General features: G+C 44.1%; 2 protein-coding genes across 2 annotated transcripts; both read left to right on the top strand.

Annotated features, from left to right (window-relative positions):
• The first annotated feature begins 396 nt into the window (after positions 1–396).
• On the top strand, positions 397–5,557 carry rpl35 (ribosomal protein L35). Its single transcript, XM_004072789.4, has 4 exons — positions 397–518; positions 967–1,103; positions 2,320–2,401; positions 5,367–5,557. Exons 1-4 carry the CDS (start codon positions 516–518, stop codon positions 5,514–5,516), a joined length of 372 nt encoding a protein of 123 aa, XP_004072837.1. The 5' UTR covers positions 397–515; the 3' UTR covers positions 5,517–5,557.
• A 3,068-nt stretch (positions 5,558–8,625) lies between these two features.
• Positions 8,626–18,195, top strand: LOC101166637. The gene is made up of 4 exons (XM_004072788.4): positions 8,626–9,423; positions 11,666–11,763; positions 11,840–12,058; positions 17,671–18,195. Exons 1-4 carry the CDS (start codon positions 9,092–9,094, stop codon positions 17,802–17,804), a joined length of 783 nt encoding a protein of 260 aa, XP_004072836.1. The 5' UTR covers positions 8,626–9,091; the 3' UTR covers positions 17,805–18,195.
• Positions 18,196–18,694: the final 499 nt, after the last annotated feature.

The following is an 18,694-nucleotide window of genomic DNA, read 5'->3' as shown; positions in this document are numbered from 1 at the left end:
TAGTTCATCAGAAATTCCCCTCTTGAGTTGTGGGCCCCCTTCCCATCACCCATAACTGAGCTTTTTGTTTACATGCTCTCCGGCTAGCTTGTAGCCCCTTCCACCCCAATCTAACATTACTAGTGTAACAAAAATCAAAAATGGAGAGCAATAGTAATAATAATAACAATAATCTTTGCAGAAACCACTACAGGTACATCATGCAGAGTGTGTTTTGGCCCTCTGAGTTTGTCTCTTATGGGTCTTTTTCCTTTGTTTTAAGCTTCTTCGCGTCGTTCCGTTTAAACAATGGTCCTTCTGTATGCTCGGGTCATAATTGTGTGATTAGATTCATGTTTTATCATGAGATGACGGGGTCAAAAGCGAAGGACTGATTTGGTTTTGATGTGGTTGTACTCCTTACCCGCCACAAGGGGCGCTGTGTGTATTTCAGAGAGAGCGGCGCATCCTCCGGAAGCTACTTTTTTCGAGCACGCGGTGTGTCCGGCCTTTCCAACGGAGCGGCGACGAGGAACATGGTGGGTAAAGAGAGCACTCGGCCCTTAACGACATTTTTCCCCTCTCAGCACGCATTTAACTGACAGAAAATGCATTCTATAGGTGCTTTAGGTTATTGGGTTTGAGTTCGTATAGGCGACGATGGATTATTCACTACAAGAGTTTGGAAAATACTAATAGAAACGGAGCGCTATGGCGGAACGACGCCTGTGCTGAGATGTTAGCTAGTCCTTACAGAACAAAGTAGCCCATTCTGTTGTCTAGCTTCGTTTACATACACAGTTAACTTTTTATTAATGTAACGCCTATGGAAGTTTCAGAAAAAAACTAACTTGATTGGTTGAATAATTGACAAAAGCTGCTGTTTGTTGACGCGCTGTGTTAGCTTAGCGTGAACTAGCGTTAATGTGTTAGCGATCCTAAGTCGGACATGCACAGTGACCTGCTCCCACCTATGTCCTCGTCCAGGCCAAAATTAAGGCAAGAGATCTGCGGGGCAAGAAGAAGGAAGAGCTGCTGAAACAGCTGGACGATCTGAAGAATGAACTGTCCCAGCTGCGTGTGGCCAAAGTGACCGGAGGAGCCGCTTCCAAGCTCTCCAAAATGTAATCACCTGTGCTTGACACGTACCACGAGGTTTTGAATCGTTGTATTTATTAATGATGGTTCCACTCCGGAAATCTTTATAGTTTACTTCAAGAATCATGGACTCCTAGTGAACGAATTAGAGTTGATAATTGGCAACTAAAGCTTACCTGAATCTGTTTTTTTAGGTCTGACGATTTGCTCTTTAACATCTAGCCTTTCTCCAGTCTTCTCAAAATGTTCAAAAATGTCCAGCAACCCTCAGTAGTAACTTATAAGGTCAACAAAATGAAAGAAAAGAAAAAATTTCCCCAGATTTTTCTTGTTAAAAGAAAATTATGGGGGGAAAAAGTAAGTGGCATAGGCTCACACATTGTTTAAATACCCACTCTGAGCGTCTTTTGATCTTTTGTAAACATATTTTAATTATGATTATGCCATTTTAAGGCTAAATCAAAAAACTTTATTTTCACGGACTTGTTTTTCTCTTTTTTGCAGAGAAGCAGTAATTTATGAGAAATTTTCGTGAGTTGTAGGCAGGACCGTTTGGAAGCAACGCTGCCGCCTTTTCCCAACAACTGAGCTGTTTAGTGCATTTTTTTGGCTTACAGCCCCTCAGCAAACTAACATTAGCGGTACAACAAAATAGCGAGCATTATTGGAGCTATCAGCCATACAGTTTAGATCCAGATGGCAGCTCAGACGATGAAACAAAGATGCACAGCGTTTTATTTCAGTCACGAATGCGATCTTTTCTTATTTTTATTTTATTTAAAATGGCTTGATTTTTCATATGCTCCCAATTCACAACAATTTGAATACAGAAATACTCAGAAATGCTATTTTAAGCTTGAATTTTTGTAATAAATGTTCTCCGTCATTAAAAAATAAATGCCAAAAACATCATTTTCATCAGAGTGGGTCTTTAAAAATTGTGAATATTTATTTTTAATATTGATCAACTTATAGTTTGAAAGTAAAATATGCCAATATTTTACTTTCAATTACTTTTTCTTAAACTATTAAGGTTTTAAATTGAGCTAAAAACAAATAATTTGTTTGAACATCATTGTATTGAATCTTAAACGTTGTGAAACTAAATGACTATAGTTTCAGCCCAAAGATTTTCCTTCCTAATTTAAAGTGATAATTCTTCGTAAAGTCACATTCAACTGTCTTGCTAAGATGTTTTCTAAAGCGTAACTTTTCATTTTCAACCTTTTCTTTTCTTCAAAGTCGCGTTGTGCGTAAATCCATTGCCAGAGTCCTGACTGTCATCAACCAAACACAGAAGGAGAACCTGAGGAAATTCTATAAGGTGAGATCCCTCCCAAAACCGCTGCCAACTGTGGTCTTTGATGGTCTTTGTTTTCAGAGAGTGGAAGCTCACCCGGACTCTGGTGCAGATCAGAAAAAGTGAAAAGAGTCTGGCTTGAGTTTAAACTTTTAGCGTTTGAATGCATGGAGGCTTTTGATTAACTAATAATTATAATTGATACTTTGTCACAATGTGGAAATTCTTCTCTGCATTTTGACCCATCCCCTGGGGGGAGCGGTGAGCTGCAGACTATCTGCGCTCGGGGGGCGACAGCTGGCTGGGGAGAGCGGGGATTGATCCGACAAACCTTTGGTTGTTAGACGACCTGCTCTACCACCTGAACTAAACTGCTGCCCTGTGTCATTCACGGTGTCCACGAAGAGTCATTCATCCAGGTTGACTCTATCATAGTAGTGGGTTTAAAGGTTGTCATCTGGACTTGGTTTTTAAAATTAGAAGCTGTTTCACCATCTTATCCAAAAGGCCTTGTCAAGTCTGAAATAGCCGATAAAAAAGCTGGTTTATATGCGCTCGTGGGGGCGGAGTCAGAAAACTTCCAGTCCAGATGACAGCCCTTAAACCTAATATGATAAACTTACAGTGGTGAATGTAACCGGGCAGAGGGGGGGCGATCAACGAAGTCAACGCGATGCATAGAAATGTTCGGGGGGAAAAACCTATCCACTAATCTAAATGATTAAAAAATCAGGTAAACGTTTGGTGGTTAAACGCTTAGTGCGAAGCTGTATAAAGGGCGAGCAGGACTCTCTTCTTTTTTCTTTTTGAGTACTGCACGACTGAGGCCGTTTTCAGACTGAACACATTTGGTACGCTTAAAGTGAACCACCAATAATCCAAAACAAATTTTCAGTCTTGATGTACCCAAGCAGGTGCCAGGAACCGCTCTCTGACCCACCTTCCGTCATGGCCTCGGTTAGTTTCCAATCGGACTGAGCTCTAGTTCTCTCTGAGATTCCTCCGTCTGAATACAATCCGTCCCCCGGAGCGGAATAACTGGACCAAGAGTAGCCGACTAAAGCAGAGTAGGGCTGAAGCAACAGATGAGCCGCGGACAAATATAAAACAGTGATTGTCGTGTTATCAAACAGAGAAAAAAAACTGTCTATTTGTTAGAATGTTTTAACACTGCTGAAAATGCTTTTTACTTTTGTCTCGTTACGCAGCACACACACTACAGGCACCACTGTGACGTCATCCTAAAAGCTACCTAGTAGTTCCTTAACAGAATTGTCTTAACCCTTGTGCTATCCTATGGGGTCAAGATGACCCCACCCTTACATTGACGTGTTCTCCCTACCATGATAAAGGTGGAAAGATTTCATGGACACCAGTGAAGATCACAAATCGTTGAAGAAAAAAGGTTCAGAGCACTGTTTAGTGGGTCTAGATGACCCAACTCCCAATGTTAAAGTGCCTACGATAGCACAAGGGTTACAGCAATGCAACAACACCACAACGAGGAGACACGGCAGCTCATTAAAATGTGATATAGTGAAACAACTTTTAACGCGGGACAAATTGCTTCTCACTGTTTCCTGACAATCTTTTTGTCATGAACACTCATCAGCGAACCTTCTTAGCTGTCTTCTTGCCGGTACGTCTCCACCTGACTAAAAATGTGTTGAGCCTGACGCTGTTGAGCCTAAAAGCACAGGACTTCCTTAATTTCTGCCTCTTGCTGCTTTGCCCCGTCCTCGCACTCCCTGACCAATGAGTAAAGGGATCTTTGGTCACATTGTTTTGTGTACAAGCTTTAGTCTGGAAAAGGAAAGGAAAGGTTCAGGATTTGATCTGGACCAACAGATTTTTCTGATTTTCCAGACATTTGAACTCTCCTAAGAGCGCAGTGTGCAACTAACCAAAGGAAAGTGTGAAAATTATTAGCATTCCCTGCCCCTCTAACAGAATTCACAGGGCGGTCCTACTGTGAAATGAACAGAGGGGTCTACTCACTGCACACCCGCTGGGCTGAGCCGACGGGTTATCTTATGCTACGCGTCCACCGCCCTCTGCGGCGCACAGTCAAGCAGCCGCTTTCAATGAGGGTCTATGTAAACACACATATACACACTTTAAAGATTAAACCAGGGACAACTTTGACCAATCGTATTGGGTAGTGTTGCATGGAGGAGAAAATGATTGCGGTTTGTGTTGGGCCAGAATAATAGAACGCCCAGTCGTTGATGTGGTGGAAGGGAGCTGTGAAGGAAAAAGCCCGGAGCAAGATTTCTACCGCTTTGATAGTTCGCACAAAGCCTCTTCCGACTGTAAATGGCTGACATGCATAAGTAAATGGTAGAAAAAGAGAATTGTCCGGTGTGAACACCAAGAATGCGGGTCACATACCTGATGTGAACGCAGCTGTGCACCAAAACAGCTGGAGGGAAACATTAACTCCTATTGGCTGAAAAGATCCATCATGGCTGGAGCTTACAGCACTCTGATGTTGATCTGAAGTCCAGGGGCCGGTGTCATCACATCTACCATAAGGGCCGTACGTTTTGGTCAAATACTGTTGTGACCCGACCGGTTCTGAGACGGGTTTTCAGGTGGACCAAACATCCCAATCCCACTGTGCCCTTAACGGTTCAGGTTCAGCTGCTCTGTCGTCCAAACACAGGAACTAGGTGTCACTTATCCCCTTAAAGAGCTGATTAGTCCAGCAAGATAGGAAGGCACTCAGTAGAAACTTCCAGAACTGCATCAACTGAATGAAAGCTGCTGTGACATCCTCATGAGTTAGAACAGGTCACTGATCCGTCAGGTCATCTCACTGGTCATTGTTGTCCTCCTGGAAGAGTGTAAAAGCCACACTTGCATCCTGCTGACAATCATCAGTGTTTGACTAATCTGCTCCACAAAGCTCAGAATAATTCAAATGCGTTGTGTTGATAAAAACGAGGCTTCAGTTGAATAATTTTGCCCTTTTGAATGTTTCCCACAGGGCAAGAAGTACAAACCTCTGGATCTGAGACCCAGGAAGACCAGAGCGCTGCGCCGCCGGCTCAACAAGCATGAGGAGGGTCTGCGCACGAAGAAGCAGCAGAGGAAAGATCTCCTCTACTCAATGCGCAAATTTGCAGTCAAAGCCTAACGGCTCTTCCTGTTGACAATAAAGGCCGTTTTGAAAAGTGGCGTGCTCGCATTTCTTTACAGAACAGTGAAAAAAACAGAAAATGCCTCAAGTCCATGAAACGAATTCAGCCATTACAACACAAAAACTTTTCTTCTCAGCATTATGGTCTTTGGAAGTCGTGGGAGGTCAAAGGTCATTTGCCACCAACCATTTCTCTGGTCCTTGTTGGACTTTCAGTTCCAACAGGTGCACACCTCATTATTTTTGGTTCGTGGGCAGTTCAAGGTCAATGGATTTTCTACTTGCGGCATCACAACCAGGAGCTAAAGTTTCTTCTGGCGTCTTCCCTCGAAACTGATGTGATATGCGTCATTAGAAACCTGTCATTGTCCACCAATCGGAACAAAATAATGAACTGTCGACAGTCAAATTCTCTTACCTCCATGGAAAAAATCTAGGTATTTTTAATTTGTCATTTACAACTATTAATGCCCACAACAGGTTGTTCTGTTAAAATACTGTTAATGGGTTTTTTTTAGTTAAGTCAAAAACAAAATGTCAGTTTCAAACATTAAAACCTGCCGATTTGGATCCGTTTTGTTTAGGAATTGTTTGGGGTGCTGTGAATAACAAGGGTTATATCTTCAGTGAACGCAGCGCACATCCGTCACTGTGGTTCACCTTCAGCAATTTCTACTGACCCCATTTGGGAGAAGCGAGCTTGTGATTGGATGTCTTTTTGTTTGCATCACAGGTATAAAACCCAACAGAAGCTGACAAAGTTTGACAGAAACTGATTATTTACTTTTCTGATTGATATCGAAGTTCCGTAGTACCCACCTATTCTGGTTTCCGTTTTAAAAGTGTGAAACAAAAACTATTTACTGAAAACAAAATGAAATGATAAAAACCGAAACTTGTCGCCCAATCAGCGAAGTTCCTTTTTTGGTTTCTTATTGTGTTTCGTTTTTTAACATTTCATTTTTTTTTCTGAAATGTTGGCTTTGTTTAGCCTTTTTAACGTTTAGGTATCTGGAATTTTGTTTTGTTTTCAGAAAAGGGACTACTTTCTATTCTGGTCCTGTTGGACCTCAGTGCAGCCTTTGACACTATCGACCACAGTATTTTACTCCATAGATTAGAGCAGGACATATGGATCAGAGGATCTGCTCTCCAGTGGTTTAAATCCTATCTGTCTGATAGGTATCAGTTCGTTAATGTAAATGGCCATTCCTCTCAGTGCACTCGAGTCAACTATGGAGTCCCACAGGGCTCAGTCTTGGGACCGATCCTGTTTACGCTGTATATGCTACCCCTAGGAAACATAATCAGGAAACACAGCATTAATTTTCATTGTTATGCTGACGATGCGCAGTGGTATTCATCCATGAAACCTGACCAGAATGACAATATAGAGAAACTGAACGCCTGCATCAGTGACATCAAGACCTGGATGACAATTAATTACCTCCCCTTGAACCCAGAAAAAACTGAGGTCATTATACTTGGACCTAAAAACCTCAGAGATGCTCTGTCTGATCAGATAGTCTCCCTGGATGGCATAAGTATAGCCCCCAATTCCACAGTTAGAAACCTTGGGGTTTTACTTGACCAGGATTTATCATTTAAGGCTCACATATCTCAGGCGTGCAGAACTGCCTTTTTTTACCTGCGGAATATTGCTAAGATCAGAAATATTCTTTCTAAGAGTGATGCTGAAAAACTCATCCATGCATTTGTTACGTCGAGGCTGGATTACTGTAACTCCTTGTTAGCAGCGTGTCCTAAGAGTTCCTTAAGAAGTCTCCAGCCTGTTCAGAACGCAGCAGCTAGATTGTTAGCTGGAACCAGCAGAAGAGATCACATCACTCCTATGTTAGTTTCACTCCATTGGCTCCCAGTTGATTCCAGAATCAAGTTCAAGATCCTCCTGTTAACCTATAAGGCCTTATATGGAATGGCCCCGTCCTATATTAAGGACCTCATAGTCCCTTACCAACCAATGAGAACACTTCGCTCGCAAAATGCAGGACTGCTTGTGGTTCCTAGAATTAGTAAAAGTACGGTTGGAGGTAGAGCGTTTAGCCACCAAGCTCCTGTCTTATGGAATAAACTCCCAGCTCATGTAAGAGAGGCCGACTCAGTTTCTACATTCAAAGTTAGACTGAAAACATTCCTCTTTGGACAGGCTTATTGTCAGACTAGTTAGTATTCAGAGATTATTTAACTTAATGTTAATGTGTTTAAATTAAACTTAATAACAATAACTATTTGTTTTAAAAGGCTGCTAGAAGTTGAAGCTGGGGTAACTATGGTGCTCCGGGGTTCTGTCCTCTTTTCTCATCTACTTCTACCCTTCCTCTCTTCTCTATTCTTGATCATAATTTATCATTTAGTTCTCCATGCCTCTGTTTGGTGCAGTGCGATTCATGTATTGTCCCTCTTTTCCTCTCCCCTCCTGGGGAGTGGGAGTGCTTCCAGACTCCAGTTGGCTCATCCGTGCTCCAGTTCCTGACCGTTTACCTCGCCTTTGCTCCTGCTCCTACACCTGGCTGTGGATCCTGCCTCTGGCTCATCTCTGGCTCGTCTCTGCTCTGTACCTGACCGAGTACCTCGTCTCTGCTCCTGCTCCTACACCTGGCTGTGGTTCCTGTCTCCGGCTCGACTCGCGTCCCTGAGTGTCCCCCCAACCACAGCTGGATGAAGCTCGTCTGCTGGACTTTATATATGTAGTTGTAGATTTAGATAAGATAATTCTTCTCTAAGAGTTCTGGTAAATCGCCTGTCCATCCTGGGGGAGGATCCCTCCTTCATGTGGGCACCCCTGAGGTTTCTTCGTTTTTCCGGAATCCGGTTTTTTAGGAGTTTTTCCTTACCGCGAAGGGGGGTCTAAGGGCAGGGATGCCAGTATAGCTTAGTCAGTTTGTTAGTTCATTTTAGTATTTTTCTATTGAACTCTTTGTATTCGTGATCCTTTTGAGTTCATGTTTTACTTCGGAGCCCATCGAGACGACTGTTGTTGTGATTTTGGGCTATACAAATAAAATTGAATTGAATTGAATTAAAATGTATTACTGTTTATTTTTTTGTGATTTTTTAGTTGTTGTAATCTTTAAAACGTTTTTGTGATTTGTTGAAGGGATTTGCACTTCAGGCCTGAAAGTATGAATTCATATTCCTGCTGTCCCAGTGCAGTGACCCTGGCCAAACGCCAAATCATAAAACATCTGTCACGGTAAAAATAAACCCTGAAGACAATTCACACATAAGTGCCATCAAAGGCACAAATTCTTTAAAAAAAAAAAGCATTTCTCTCTTTTCACTCTGTCGTTGACCAAATTTGGATTGTTTGTTCAACTCTGAACAGCTTCTAACCTCCAGCCCATCATACAAGCATCAGCTGAAAGAGCGATCCACCAACAAACTGGGTCAGTGTGTTCTTATGTTCAGCAAATACCCTGAAGCTTCAGAGGCTCTGGAGTTTGAACAGGGGAACGCCTGGAACAACGGTCACTTTGGCTCTAATTACTTCTCCATTGTCACTGTACTGTCAGCTGCTCTCAGGTCATCTCAGCCCATCCTCTGCAGCCACTATGGGCCCCCGGGCAGCCCTGTTTTTCCCGCTATGGCTCTGCTCTGCCATGTCCTCCTCGTCTCCCTCCCCTGTCCCGAGTTCCGAAGACGAGCCGGGCTGCTTCAAAGTCAACAGCTGCAAGTGCATCATGAAGGACGGCAGCGGAGTGATCAACTTGAAAGCCGTGGGAGATGCGGACGGTTTCCTGGAGCGTTTGAGGCCCGTGCCAGCAGACGACGTGTCGGCCGGCACAGAGACCTTCTTTTCTTTCAGCCCTTGCCAGCACTTCTCGGAGCCAGAGGTCACGACCTTCAGCGACTGCACCGCCGTAGCGGCATGCCTCATTGTCAGGTACAGATGCCAACCCACGGGGACTCATGCTGACCCTTAGCAAAAAGTAGTCTATTTAAGTATATCTGCTTGAAGTTTACTTTTTAAATATCATCTATATGTTGTAGACTTAAAATCTTCCGATTTAGTCTGAAGTTGAGTTAGTGCACATGAACAGGGTCTATATTTGACTTTCCATACTTATACTCAACTTAATGAAATAAACTTCAAGTGTACGACTTTTTGCTAAGGGGAGAGCTGCATTAGTGGACTTATTTTGGGGTGTACACATTTGGTTAAGTGCCAATTTGAGAAGAGTTGTAAACAAAAAGGTGAACAGCAGAATTTCTGCAGCCACTGAATTAAAAAGGTTTAATCGGACAAATTAAGGCAAAAAACAAAAAGATGAACATTTCCATAAACTTTAAAACCGTTCCTAGAATGAAAAATAAATAAATAAATAAAATTCTTATATGTTGTGTTGCAGGCATTTGAGGATTTTTGACATGGTTTTTTCTAAAACTCCATCTTTTATCCGTTCCATATCAAAAGAGATGGAGTGATGTTTGTGTGGCTTTAAACATGAACCATAGATGAAAGTAGAAAAACCTGCAGAGGAAACCGTTTTAGAGCTTCAACAGGAGTCAAAGGGCAGAGAGTCTGCTTCTGTCCATCAAATGTTCTTTATTGTTTGATTAGGATCAGCAGGTCTGCTGCTGAACTCTGCAGAGAAAGAAGGAAGGTTTGCTAGTTTGGGGCTTTGCTGTGTGTTCACATTCATCTCAGTGAAAGCAAATTAAAAGTTATTCCTTAATGAGATTTGATTTGGTTTGATTTGACATTTTCCATCAATCAAAACAAGAAACATAAACAAGAGAGACAAACATCTATACATAGATATATATATTAAACCGGAAATCAGAAAATAAATAAGTTAAAAGAAAAACGCACACATTTACACACACTTATAAATTATGCGAATTCTAGTTATTCCTTATCCCAAAACGTATTGATAAACTGACAAACAAAGCGAAATAAGAACTTCGATGAGATAATTCCAGGCCTAGTTTTTCCTGTTCTTTATATGATCACATGTATTCGTCCAACTGATGCAACTTTCTTTATGAGAACGTCATAATAATGTAAATTTTAATTCCCAGTAAAAGCATCTTCATGTGCCATCATGTTTACAACCAGCTGTGGTCATTTTAATCTACAAAAGTGCTCAGAAAAGAGTAGTTTCATAAAAAGGCAGCTATTTACACAATGTTTGTTATTTTTAATTCATCAATTTCTTTTATTTTCACTTTTGTCATTGGCGTGGTGAAAAGAAATGAATTTAGAAAAACAAATCGATCCTCCTCAAGTGGAGAAGGCTCCATTTAGTGTTCTGTTTTAAACACCATGAGGTGATAAATACCGGTATATAAGAGGGTTTTGAGTGCTTTGGTTTGATGAAAATCTGTTAAGATTTAAAAATTGTGGTTATATGAGTTTATTCTTGGATTAAGTTTTATTTGTATTGCAACAGCTGGATTTATATGATAAACAATAAAAGACTAAAGAAACATTTGAATGGGATTAAAGATAAGGTGTTTGAGTTTAAAACTAGTGGCTCTTGTTTTGCTCCATAACTAATCACCCTATGTACCTGCATTTGCTTTCTTTTTTATCAGCTTGTCCTATAATCTAAACCAATATAAATGCGAACAGTTATTTGTACATAATGACACATTTTTGCCCTGGTTTTTTTCTTGAAAAACCTTGCAGTGTTTGAACTCTACCGCTAGAGGGCATCTCCACACACGGACTTCCTCTGTGTCTCCGGCAGTTCAATGTTGTTTGCCACAAAGTTTTCCTTTTTTTTAGTGGTTTGTACCTCAGTTTTACAACATCACATTAACATTGGAAAACCCAAAAACAATTTTCCTCAGGGCTTATAGAGTTAATTTGACGATTTTTGGAATTGTTTGTTATTTTGGATAGCATCACTTAACAGTAACCCAAAAAATAATGAGGGACCAAAAATTAAAATATAAAAAAGAAAAAATATAAAAGATTACAATAAAAAAAACAACAACCCTGAAATTAAAAACCACTGCAGACAAATGTGACCCTGTGGGTTCTCCAGGGTTAAGGCCTGAATTTAGTTTTGAGCTGAATTGGTTTTCTAAATAATGTTTTGATTATTGTGATAATTTTCAATGAATCTGGGAAAGAGTGAATCTTTTATCAGACTCCTTCCCCTGTACTGGTTTGGAAGGCATCAGGGGCTCAGCAGATACATCAACTATGGGACACACGAAGGCAATGAATTTCATTACAACCACACTCAGAAGACGCTGTCCGTCACATACTTCGGTGAGCTAGTAAACACAATCTAAATGGAGTTGTGGTCATTTCCTCATAAAGTGAACCGTCCCCTCTCCTGCTCCAGCCCGCAGGCCGCAGGCAGCGACGGTGGTGCATTATCACTGCGACCCTAGTCGGTCCTCCTCCATCGTACAAAAGGAGAGCCTGGTTGCAGGGGGGCCCCTGCTCGTCTGGGTGGACAGCCCCTGCGCTTGTCCCAATGCCTGTGGAAGCGGAGATCTGGGTTTGGGCACCATCTTCCTCATCCTCCTCTCCCTCAGCGCAGCTGCATACTTTGTCCTTGGTAAGGCCTGGATTTGTGCTGAGGGCAGATATGGTTTTAATTTAGTTTACATAGCTGTCCTCGTGGTTAGTCCAAACAAGCTGTGCACAGTTAAAAATAAAAAGAAAGGAGTTGCAAGAATGAGGCTTGAGAAAGTCTCCATTTCTTTTTACATCTTTGCATTAAAGGAAGCTGCTTTGCTTTCAAAATTGTTGTTTTTCTTTGGACACTGGCATTTTTATACTTAATTTACGTTGGTGAATTTTAGAGCAATCCATTTTTTCCCCAAATTTCAACTTTTAAAAGTTTTAACCGATAATTATCTGGCACTCCTTTGAACTCATTTTTTTTCTGCAACTTTTCCAGGTATCTAATAATGTATCTTTGAAACTGTTTTCTGTGACAATGCTTGCCATCTATTCATTTGGTACAATCCCAGTTTCTTTATTAACACAATGTTTCATTTCATTACACAATAAATCCACAATGAACCTGAAACTGTTTAAAAAACTCAATTCTGGATGATACATTTTGTTATTTTTTTCACTTTTATGTTTTATAAAAAGGGTCAAAAGTCTAAAAATATGAAAAGATGAAATTGACTTAAAAAAAGGGTAACTCCCTTAAATTATTTCAAATCTTCCAAGCACTTTCCCACCAAGGGGCCCTAAATGTCCATTGAAACATTCAAAACCCCTGTGTGGTGGTGGGCTGCTCGTCTGGGGCTGGGGGTGCTTTCCCAGGGTGGGGCCCCGCCCTGGGCCCCCAGGCTTGGCAGAGGGGCTATTTTTCTGGTCTGGCTGGAGTTTGCACTCTCTGTGCCACTGTGCTTCCCTACTCTCTGGTATTGGGGGCCCCTGAGGCGGCCCTGCTGGCCCTGGCCTGGCTGGTGGACGTGATTGCCCTGTGGGCGGATTTCCTCTGTCTACTAAAACTGTAGTTGTATTGTGGACATGTTGACATGCTTGTATGCAAATATTTTTGGAGCCAACAGGTATGTTGTGTGTGTAGACAGGCCCCGCCCCTTTAAGACTACTATTTACCCCCCCCCCTTTCTAAAATCATCCTCCTATTTCCTTAACCCCCCTTTTTTCTCCCTCTCTTTTGTGCCCCTACCCTTCTCTAACATCCCTCTTCTTCTTTTCCATCTGGTCCAACAATATATGTAGCAAGTAACAAATATAATCAATAAAAATATATATAAAGTTTAGCCTAAATTACAAAGGGGTTTATTCAAATAGACACCTTGTGTGTCAGAAGATCCATAACCCCCTGTTGTAACAGTAAAATCTGTCCAGCACAGGAGGCCTTAAGCTCTCATCCGTTTGCTCAGCTGTTGGATAGGACAAGTAAAAAAAAAAGTTTCAATGGAAACTATGGTAATAGTGAGTCTGCGTCATCCAGACATTGGCAAACTCTCTTGCAGAGAATATTGAAGGTCGAGCATTTACATGACTCATTTTAAATTGTATCTTTAGCTTTTTTTCCAGATTCTATTCATTTAAAAATAGGACTTAATTGTCACAGCTCAGCAGGCTTTTGTTACATCCCATTAGCTGAACGCCTGAAGCGTTTTTGGACCAAAAGCTGCTTTCACTCATCCACAGCTTAGACCAAACAGCACATTTCCACCAACTCACACAGCACTTCATTGTCACAATTCCAACAGATGCAACATGGAATTAAGTTTCTCTTCCCCAAGAATGTGTCCCCTTGGGTAGGAACTAAACTTTTAACTTTGTAACTTTTGGATTGGAATGGATTTATTTTAAGCAATCTAAACACAAAACACTGCAAAAGTCACATAAAAAATATCTATACAAAGAAATATTTAACTTAAAACGATTAGTTATCATTTAATTGGAAAATAAAACAGTGTAAAAGTAAAAGAGAAACATATACATCCACACACACATGTAATTGATATTTTTAATCATAACCAGATTTATTCATTTTTTCCTGCACAAATTACAAATTGAGATCAAGTCACTTTTATTTTTTATAACAAGGGTCAAAAGTCTAAAAATATGAAAATATGAAATTGACAAAAAAAGGGTAACTTCCTTAAACTACCCTTAAACATGTACTCATACATGCAACACATTGAATCCATTAAATCTCAAATTTGTCAAAAACAGTTAAATTACTTGCTTGTAAAGCAGTGGGAGGTTGTGAGTTTATATAATCACACTCTTATAATGCCTTAATTGACTATTTTACTTAATTCTTTACATTTTTACATTCCAGAAGTTAACACTAACCAAACTTTAGTTGGTTATCTCTTTTGTCCTTGAATCATTCTGGGATTGTTTAGAAAAACAAGAATTTTCTACACTGGACAGAGGATGTTCAAGATGGGTCTCAGTAACTCAGACATTTGCGAGCACTGTGATAGTAATCTACCCGACAGCTACATGCACGCACTGTGGTTCTGCACACCTGTCCAGGCTCTCTGGCAGCAGGTATGTGCCGATTTATCAGTCTGGCTTAAGGTTTCAATCACTGCCTCACCGTCACTTTGTGTGCTTGGTGACATGAGTGCCATCGATATAGAAGAAGGATTAGCATCTATCATTTTCATAACTCTTTGTATTGCCAAAAAAACCATTTTAATAAATTGGAAATACAAGAAAAATATAAACATAAGTCAACACAGAAATCTGCTGTTTGATCATATCAGCTTGGAAAAAATGTCAGCCCAAAGTTCAAGTAACTTTGAAAGAATTCGGTCTCTCTGGTCTCCCATAGCTAACTCCATGACTTAGGGGTTGGGGGGGCCTGGTCGTCGTTGCTCCTTGCCCTTCTGCCGTGGTTTGGGGTGGGGGTCGGGGCCTCCGGTGCCTGGCGGGGGCGGTGGGGGCTCCGTTTGTCGGGGGGTCGGGTCCGGTGCCTGGGTGGGGCGGGCTGGGGCTCTGCGTGGTCCTCTGGGCTAGGGTGTGGGGGTGCGTGGTGGGGGGGTGGGGTGGTGGTCTGGCTTGGCTTGGGGGGGTGGTCCCTTTGCCTGTGCTGGGGGGGGTTGGCGGGGGGCCCTGCTCGGGGGGGGGGGGGGGCAGCGGCGCTGGACGGGCTGCCCATCTGCGCCTGGGGCTGGGATCGGCCCTTCCCTGGCTCTGGGACGGGACGGGACAACCCTCTCGGGACCCCCGGTTGCTCTGGGTGTCATCCGCTTCGGCTGCGGGGTCTGGGGTGGGGGGCTTGTAGGCCCTGTCCTGTGGGGGGCCGTTCTGGGGGAGAGGGGGGGCCCATTATGGGTACGGGGCGGGGGGGCTGACGGGTCGGGGTCTCCGCTGAGGCAATCGGTGGTTGCCTCTGCCGTTTGGCTCCCTCGGTCCCATCAAGGCCTGACCAGAGCTCTTCTAGGGCCGGCGTTTGGGGGTGGGGGCCTGGGCTTGCTCCGGGGGGGGGGCGACGCTTTCTGGCTCCTCTCTCTCTGTGTGGGGTGGGTGGTGCCGGGCCTGGGGTGTCGGCGCCTCCGGGGGTGGGGCCCCTGGGCTGGGTGGGCCTGGCCCCCTTGCTGGAGGGGGGCGGGGGACAGCTGTTTGACCACCGGGGGACAGTCTACCAGCTGTCCCCAACTTACCCCCTTCCTCATAAAACCTCATATTAGGGTGAGGGGGTGGGGGGTCTAGCCTGCGATGCGCCTTGGGGGGGAGCTACTTGGCAGTGGCCCCCCTCCTATGGTTGCCGTATGGAGTGGGCCCCCCCTCTTTCGGTTTTATTTGCACCTTAGACATGAAGGGTCTTTGGCAGGGGGGGTGCTTGGACATCACTGCCAGCAAGCAGCAGATGTCCTCCTAGCACCCTACCCGCCAATTTTAACCGCACCTTAGACATTTAGGGCCCCTTGGTGGGGAGGGTGAGGGGACATCACTGTGAGTAATCAGGAGATGTCCCCTTAGTGCCCTACTCGCCAATTTTAACTGCACCCCCCTTAATACACACACCCCTCCCCCTTCAATATATACATTCCAACATAAACACACACACATGCACACACACACCCTGTCAAACACACATACACGCACACACATTTTGCAAGGAAGGTGGGACCTGGGTCCATCTGTCCCCTACCCCTTCCCTGGTGGGGGGTGCGGGCCCCTTGGCGACGGCGGCCGTGTCCCCTGGGTGCCGGCTTCCTGGGCCCGGCGGCGCTCTCTCCGCGCGGTGGGGGGGTTCACATTACACCTGAGCCGGGGGTGTTCGTGTCCCTGGGGGGTGGGTCCTGGTCCTTGCCCCTGAGCGCTGGGCCCCGCCAAACTTCCAACAGTGGCCGAGCCTGGTCGGGCCATATTTACAACACCCCTTGTGGGCCCCCTTTTTCCCCCGGGGTTCCCCCCTCCTGGGGGGGGCGGCGGGCCCCTGCCTTGCTCCTCCCTGGACCAACCGTGGGCCGGGTGGGTGGCTGCCTGGAGTGCGGAGCGGGTTTCCCTTGGGGGGTCCTGGCTCGTACCTGGGGTTGGGGCGGGGGGGTGCCCGGAACTCCTGGGTGGTGGTGGGGTCCTCGTCTGGGGCTGTGGGCGTCCTTCTCCGGTGGGGCCCTGCGTTGGGCTCTCCCGGCGCGGGGGGGGGCTGCTTTCCTGGTTGGGCTGGGGCGGCGCTCTCTTTCCCTCCGCGCCTCCCTGCTCACTGGCTCTGGGGGCCTCGCGGCGGTCCTGCTGGCCCTGGCCTGGGTGGCGGTCTTGGTCGCCCGGGGGCGGTTGTTCCCTGCCTGTTCCCGTGTGGCGTTGGGGGGATTCCGGCTGCCGCTGCTGTTGCGGCGGGGGTCTGGGTGTGGGGGTGGCTGGGCGCTCCTCCTCCTTCTTTTCACATTCCACCATCCATTTTAGAAGAACATAAACACTCACCTGAGCACAGGTGTTAGCTCACCTTTGCACTAATAGTTTGCATGATTGAATGAATGAAAGATTTCACACTAGTTTGTTTAAAGGCATAGGTATGCATTTGTGAACACTATCTGTTTTGTGTACATGTTGACATGTGGACATTTTTGCTGCTAGCAGGTGTGTTGATAACATCTGAGTGTGTGTGTGGACAGGCCCCTCCCTTTTTGTACTACATTTGAACCGTACCGTAATGATAAACAACCAGTAAACCTGTCTGCTCTATGCTGCTTCATGGTCTTACCCCCCCTCTCACTATCACCCCCCCTCTCTAACATCCCTCTCTCTTCTTCCCTTCTTTCCTTTTCCGTCCGGTCCAACACCAAAGATTTCCAAACATGGTTGAAATTAATAAAGTTTGGCCTCAATTACAAAAGGGGTTTATTCAGACATACCTTTGGTTTGTCAGAAGATTAATAACCCCTCTTGTTAAAGTAAAATATGTCCAACACAAGAGGCCCTCAGCTCTCATCTGCCTGCCTAGCTGTTGGACAGGACAAGTTTAAAAAAAAAGAAAAAGAAAAAAAAAGAAAAACAAGAATTCGTCATTGTGATATTAAAAATATAACAATGTCAAATAGTTCCCAATGATTTCATTGCTCTAAAATCATCACCAGAGTACACATTTGAATAAGAAATTGAGACTTTTTTTAGAAATGTTTTTGATTGCATTATCTGTCTATGTATCCATCGAGCTTGAACCGTCTTCAGTTAATCCAGTTTCCCAGATGTGTTTCTTTCCCTGTGTGGCAGGCTCCAGCGCTCTCAGGGCTTCTCGGAGCAACGGTGGGATGCAGATCTCCCCGGAGCACAGTGTTTGGTGCATGATCTGCTACCTGTGCAGCGAAAGACCTGCAAGAAGACGACGCACAAACTGCGATCAGTGAGCTTCGGAGCATAACACATCCAAAGTTTCTGACCCACAGGAGGCAGCAGAAGCAAGTGCTAAACAAAGCCGGGAATCTATGGACACATTCTGTAATGTAAACATCACAACGGAACCCCACATGATTTCTTCTGGTGATCGTGGTCCCTGAACTCTCATGATTATTGTGAAACTGAAGAAACATGTAAAGGGAATTACAGTAAAATGAATTTATGCATTTTCCATGTATCCAGAAAATTCATGTAAGTGTACTGAAATGTCATGATTTCATCTGCACGGCTGAGATGAAACATGGAAGTTTTGGATGCTTCCCCATCACCTCACCACACCGTCAGCATGTGCCAAAACTGACACGGCTTTCATTTTACCTGGAATAAACAAACGATGTTTGATTTATTCTTCTCGTTGCTCATCTTTCTCATCCGACACGTACCTGCTCGGTGGGTCACTGTGGGTGACGTGATGTGTTTCGCCTCTCTCTTTGTGGTCCCATCTCGTTTCAGCAGCTGTCCTTGTGTTGCTGGTTCATGACAGTTGGGGTTTGGCTGTGATGTCTGCTCTCCTGTAGCTCAGCAAGACCTCACGTTCTGTAGCTGATCTCATCCGAGCCTCATTAGCCATCAATTAAGCAGATCCAACAACATTTCAGCGGGCAACACACTACCCACACTCAGGAGTTATTTGGGGGAGAGCAACTAGTGAAGACCAGAAAAAAGGCTGGTCGTCACTCTCATTTCTACTTGCTGGGAATTTTAATGGAATGTCTTACTTAGTTTCTGTGTTCAGTTTCCATTTGATGTTGCTGTCCACAATTTAGGACCATAACGGTCCTAAATTGCCAGACAGGACTATCTAAGGGTGTTTTTGGACTGGGAAAATCATTTGGTCCGG

Source organism: Oryzias latipes, chromosome 9 (assembly GCF_002234675.1).
Source record: "Oryzias latipes chromosome 9, ASM223467v1".
In the NCBI taxonomy this organism is placed as follows: Eukaryota; Metazoa; Chordata; class Actinopteri; order Beloniformes; family Adrianichthyidae; genus Oryzias; species Oryzias latipes.
The sequence above is the reverse complement of the archived record's forward strand: the minus strand, read 5'-3'. Positions and strand labels throughout refer to the sequence as shown.

What these genes read in the sequence shown, in the direction of transcription:
- rpl35 (XM_004072789.4), top strand. An exon ending in GCTTCCAAGCTCTCCAAAAT is followed by an intron (nt 1,104 to 2,319) that starts GTAATCACCTGT and finishes TTTTCTTCAAAG; the next exon opens with TCGCGTTGTGCGTAAATCCA. An exon ending in ACCTGAGGAAATTCTATAAG is followed by an intron (nt 2,402 to 5,366) that starts GTGAGATCCCTC and finishes TGTTTCCCACAG; the next exon opens with GGCAAGAAGTACAAACCTCT.
- LOC101166637 (XM_004072788.4), top strand. Translation starts at nt 9,092, where the DNA reads ATGGGCCCCCGGGCAGCCCTGTTTTTCCCGCTATGGCTCTGCTCTGCC. An exon ending in GCGGCATGCCTCATTGTCAG is followed by an intron (nt 9,424 to 11,665) that starts GTACAGATGCCA and finishes CTGGTTTGGAAG; the next exon opens with GCATCAGGGGCTCAGCAGAT. An exon ending in GCTGTCCGTCACATACTTCG is followed by an intron (nt 11,764 to 11,839) that starts GTGAGCTAGTAA and finishes CTCCTGCTCCAG; the next exon opens with CCCGCAGGCCGCAGGCAGCG.